The sequence below is a fragment of the Hordeum vulgare genome, chromosome 2H (genome assembly GCF_904849725.1).
Source record: "Hordeum vulgare subsp. vulgare chromosome 2H, MorexV3_pseudomolecules_assembly, whole genome shotgun sequence".
Taxonomy (NCBI): Eukaryota; Viridiplantae; Streptophyta; class Magnoliopsida; order Poales; family Poaceae; genus Hordeum; species Hordeum vulgare.
In genome coordinates this window covers 374,689,905-374,694,881 of record NC_058519.1, presented here as the reverse complement: position 1 = coordinate 374,694,881, position 4,977 = coordinate 374,689,905, and the positions used below count along the sequence as shown (strand labels likewise).

Genomic DNA, 4,977 nt, shown 5'->3' with positions numbered 1-4,977 from the left:
GAGCTCCTTGTGATGGAGTGTAATTTTGCACCAACCTGCTCGCTATGACCCTGTGGGAAGTACACCACCCTGTTGTCGACCGAAGGAAAGGAAAGAAGCAGGCCGACACAAACGTGTCATATTTCCAAATTCAGGCACTTGTGCTCCTCAGCATTTGTAAAGGCAAAATCATTTGTGCAGTAGACTCGTCAGTGTTGATTTTCAACAGATAATGATGGCTCTAGGAACTCTAACAACTCTGAATTCATATGTTGGTCACGAGATTATTCATGAAGGTGGGGGCATGCAACCAAATGAACTTCTAACAGGTGGCCTAGGGTTATCAAATTTTTTTCATCTTCGTTGAAAATCAGCAATTATTCAGACGACAATACACATATTTCAGTAAAATCTAATTTGAACAAATTAACACATAAAACAAGAAATTGGATGGGAAATAGGTGAGATTACACAACTGAAATTCTAATCCAAATTAATTAGTAGTGAAGAGAAATTTCGCAAGCATAAAGGTATCCCAAAAACACACATGAAGCATTTTCATGTGGATTGCAACGACCCTGACAAATCCAAATATTACTCCACAGTCACACTCGAGTATGATGCATTGGGCTGTAATGGCCTAAACACACGGCCATAATCAATCCGCACAGAGCTTCGAGGAAACAGCACAACGAAGAACCAAGTAGTACTACAAACTTCAAATCTCAGAGACTGAAAATAAATGAACAGCGAAGGCAGAAGCCCACGGACGGTGCAGGGGAGAAGGAAGATAGTACCTTCCAGCGACGTCGGCGCCTGGGCTGGTAGGACAACGCCCACCGACGACGAGAGACTCGTTTTTTTGCAGCCGGCGGATAAGCTGATGATTGCTCACCGGAGAGGACTTCAGTGTCCTCGTCGATGCGCTTACTATTGGAGGATTTTTCGCTCGCAGGCCACGGTGATGTAGTCCACGGCAGCCATCGCATCCAGATTCCTGTTGGGTGCATCTTCCCGACAGTGGGAGATAGCTGGCGCTAGATACCCGCACATGGTGAGCGGCAGCGGTGCGTGGATAGGCGGGGCTGGTGGCGGCGGCAGGGGAAGACGGGATCCACGCCGGAGGACTCCATGGCGAAGACCGCGGAGCGGGGGCACTCGAGGAGCGGGGTCGTCGGGCCGCAGGAATCGAGAGGCGGCGTCGGCGGGTCGAACTCGTCCTCTCGGCGCTTGTGCCGGAGCCAGGCGGCGAGCACGACGCGGCGGTGTGGGTCGGCGGCGTGGACGCGCGCGGCACGGAGCGCTCGGCGCAGCAGCCGGGGGAGGGGTCGCGGCGAGCCGGGGGAGGGGTCGCGACGAGCGGCGGAAGGAGGCGTGGTGGCGGGGGGAGGGGTCGCAGCGAGCGGCGGGAGCAGTCGCGGCAAGCGGCGGGAGGAGGCGCGATGCCGAGAGGAGGCGCGGCGCGGCGAGTGGGAGAGCAGGCACGGCGAACAATCCGAACAGGTGGAGGCGGACCGCCAGGATTGATTCCTCGCGAGACGTGGAGCGGGGGTTGTTTAGCGCTAACGAAAACTGCCTACTTTCGTTAACGACATATTTAGACCCTTGATTAAGTGATTAGACGGTTGAGATTGTGATTTGGATCTGCCCTCTCATGCTTTTATTAGTAGAGATTAATAAAAATAATTGCTTTCGCGTCTTAAAGCTTGTCTATTTTAAAAATGCACGTAAGTTTAACTGCGTCTTCTAAACCATGACACAAGGAGTAGGCAACCACACCATGATGAGTCACGTGTGCAACCAAACGAGCAATCAATTCGTGCTTTATGACATGGGCCACACGATTTCATGATTGGATCAAGGAAGAGAACCCTACTAGTTGGATCATGCAGACTGCCATGATCAGGCGCCTGATTTAGCTGCAACTCCGGTTATCGCAAGTCGCAACAGGACAAGCCACACCGATCACATGCATGTGATATCTTAACTTAAACCACGTCAATTATTTGGATTCGAAGGATTGCTGTAGAAAAAGGAAAATCAAAGAGAGGAGATAGCTCATGAGGAATAGATAACTGATTGGTCACTAATCACTCCTGGTGCTAGCCGAGTTAAGAACCACATCAGTCGATTTATAGAACAAATAATAAATCCGGCTCCTTTTGTCTCTTGTGTACATTTTTTCTGTACAGCACCAAGGTCCACGTTACGGTTATTTTTAGTTAGGGACGATGGGTACGTTTTAAGTTTGCGGAAACTGGAGGCGTACACTCTGCCGTTGCTTCAGATAGCTACTAGTCATACACAACTATTCTATTTCGAATCTGTTTCCGCGCACCGTTGAAAAATGCTGCTCCACCACAATGATATAACACGGCTCCGTGCATGTATCGAATCGATCATGCACCCATCGCCACTGTCCATATCACGGCTGGCAACAGTCCAGAAAAAATATATATGTCTCCATCCATCTTAAGGGCGATGTGCATGCATGTACTCTACTACCTGATCGTAAGGTTATCAAGAGAGGTCAAATTATCAGCGCGAAAAGATCAACAATTTGTTTTTGAATCAAATGATCATGAAGAGTACTACGTACAGTGGCCAGGAGCTAGCTGCTGGCCGTGGCCGATTTTACCGGGACACGCGTCGGACTTTGTGAGTTTTCCTGTAACCGACGTAGGAAGAAAAAACAGAACGGGCATCGAATAGCAGAGTACTAGTAGAAATTATGTGACGAGGAGTATTACTAGGAAGAGCAGGTACAGTGATGTTCAGCTAATCCCAAGCCGCTTGTTCAGACGCGCTAGGGTGCAGTGCGCGGCCAGAGGGACCCGGCGTCGCCGACTGCCATTCATGCTCCATCCACGTGCTCAATCGCCGGACTACGGCGCGTCCACGTCAGACGGTCAGGTCAGTGACAATGGACGCCGTACGTCCGGTATGAAATCGATCGGTCCTTCTCCTCTCTCACCCACACCCAGCTCGCCTATAAAGCAGGCCTCGACGGGCGCCACACACAGAATCAGAGAGAGAGAGAGAGAGAGAGAGCCGGTGTGTGCTCTGGAGCTTGCTTGATTGTTAATTCCTCGGCTCCAAGGGCAGACCAGCTGACCAGCAGAGGCAAAGATTTCTCTCGCCCAGCACTGCAATCTTCACACTCCAAGGTAGAGAGCTCGCTCGCGCGCTAAATAAAGAAGCACTCGCAGCATGTCGTACCCCTGCCTTCGCCGCGCGGCCGTGCCGGTAAAGCGGGTTTGGCTCGGCCTCCGCGGGCGCCTCGGCCTCCGTCGATCCACCGGTGAGTTTCTTCCTCCTCCTCCTACTACTAATACTATCTCTCGGTCTCTTTCCTCGTGGACCAACTTTGTCGTGGACGATGGAGCTGATGAGTGATGATACATATTTGCGTTGCAGGTCTTGGAGAGCTGCGCAGGGAGGTCCGAACGTGCGAGTACGACGACGTGCACGTCATGTGGGAGCTGCTCAGCGGCATGGACGGCAGCGCGCCGCGGAAGTACGTACACGTTGCCGCCACCGCCGCCATGGTTGAGGCCGCTGCCAGGAAGAAGCTAAGGGGGAGGAGGCGGACGAGGAGGGCCGATGCCGAATCCGCCGCGTGGAGCCGCCTCTTCTCCTCCTGCTGCGCCTTCTGATCTCTCAAAATAAAAGGGATCCGAGCCGCCGTGCCGCCTCGCCTGATGCCCGGGTTTGGAAAGGATGTTTTCGAGATCGATGAATCCTCTCTCTTCGCTCTTGACCGCGTGCAGCTATGATATGATGAAGCAGCAACCGTGGGAAGACGGAGGGACAAGTGATGAGCCAGAGCCAGTGTCGATTTGCGTATACGTATGTGTTCGGAGTTGTAAATACAGGCGGCTCTGCATCCATCTTGATGTAGTAGCTAGTAAACCGGTCCATGTAAAATCATCATCACCACCACCCAGGGACAGTTTTGTTCGTGTGCTACATGCTAGCAATTTGGTTGTCCATTTGAATGTTCAATTGGTGTTGTAAAAAACAAAAACAAAAATCTATTCTGAATCGCTTAGTTGGGGCCTTGGGGGTACCATCGTAAGGAGTTGACAATTACCATCCGATAATGTATTTTGGATATGTAGCGAGGTTCAAACCCCACGCCACTGCGTTCTGACGGGAGACCCCATCCACACATTATTATTTTTTGACGGGAGAACACATCCCCATATTGGTGTATTGGAAATGCTGATATTTTGTAGTAGTATTATACACTCATATAATCACCAGAGTGTTTTTGGTTCATTGGTCCTCAAGGTTATTATTTTTACAATCTGTTGGTGCGGTAAAATGGACCAGTTCTTTTCTCTAGTTTCTTCAGAAACGGTTCAAACTTTCCTGCAAAAAGAAGAAGAGGGAAACGGTTTAAACTAAAACACTCACACAAACACAGTAGAAATATACAACCGAGAAACTGCAGTCCAACTCTTTAGATTATCGTACAAGTTATTTGGCGAAAATCTATAATATTACTGAAATGAAATTGTGTGACGAGTCTATAATACACGTCAACTGTATTTGTCTGGATTGTTTGATGAAAAGTGGAGAACCATTCGGAGAAGATGGGCTAGCAGGCTAGGACGCAACTGAGCCAGGTTGGGGCGTAACGCCCATGTGAACCGGAGTGTGCAGAGACCTCGGTGAAGAGGATTTGTTGCACACAGGTGCGGGGTACCAAGTCACTCGGCTGTGCATTTTTTGGCTTTCAAATTTAAAATTTAAATATCTTTTGTATAAATATCCAAATTAAGTTCTATTTTCATATTTGTGTTTGCTATGATGAGAGTTTCAAATAAGATCCATTTTGAATATGTTTTGATGAATTTTGACACATCGTTGATCATGTGAGGACCAAACAATCACACGATCACGACATCGAGATTTGTTAACGATGTTCATCAATATGGCTACATCCACAGGACATGATTACGGGCACTCCTCCCCATGACAATGCTACAATAC

At 49.4% G+C, this 4,977-nt stretch overlaps 1 protein-coding gene across 1 annotated transcript; it reads left to right on the top strand.

Annotated features, from left to right (window-relative positions):
* Positions 1 to 3,000: 3,000 nt before the first annotated feature.
* LOC123430113 lies at positions 3,001 to 4,103 on the top strand. Its single transcript, XM_045114020.1, has 2 exons — positions 3,001 to 3,280; positions 3,397 to 4,103. The coding sequence occupies exons 1-2, from the start codon at positions 3,190 to 3,192 to the stop codon at positions 3,633 to 3,635; spliced, it is 330 nt and encodes a 109-aa protein (XP_044969955.1). The 5' UTR covers positions 3,001 to 3,189; the 3' UTR covers positions 3,636 to 4,103.
* Positions 4,104 to 4,977: the final 874 nt, after the last annotated feature.

What these genes read in the sequence shown, in the direction of transcription:
- LOC123430113 (XM_045114020.1), top strand. Translation starts at nt 3,190, where the DNA reads ATGTCGTACCCCTGCCTTCGCCGCGCGGCCGTGCCGGTAAAGCGGGTT. An exon ending in CGGCCTCCGTCGATCCACCG is followed by an intron (nt 3,281 to 3,396) that starts GTGAGTTTCTTC and finishes TTTGCGTTGCAG; the next exon opens with GTCTTGGAGAGCTGCGCAGG.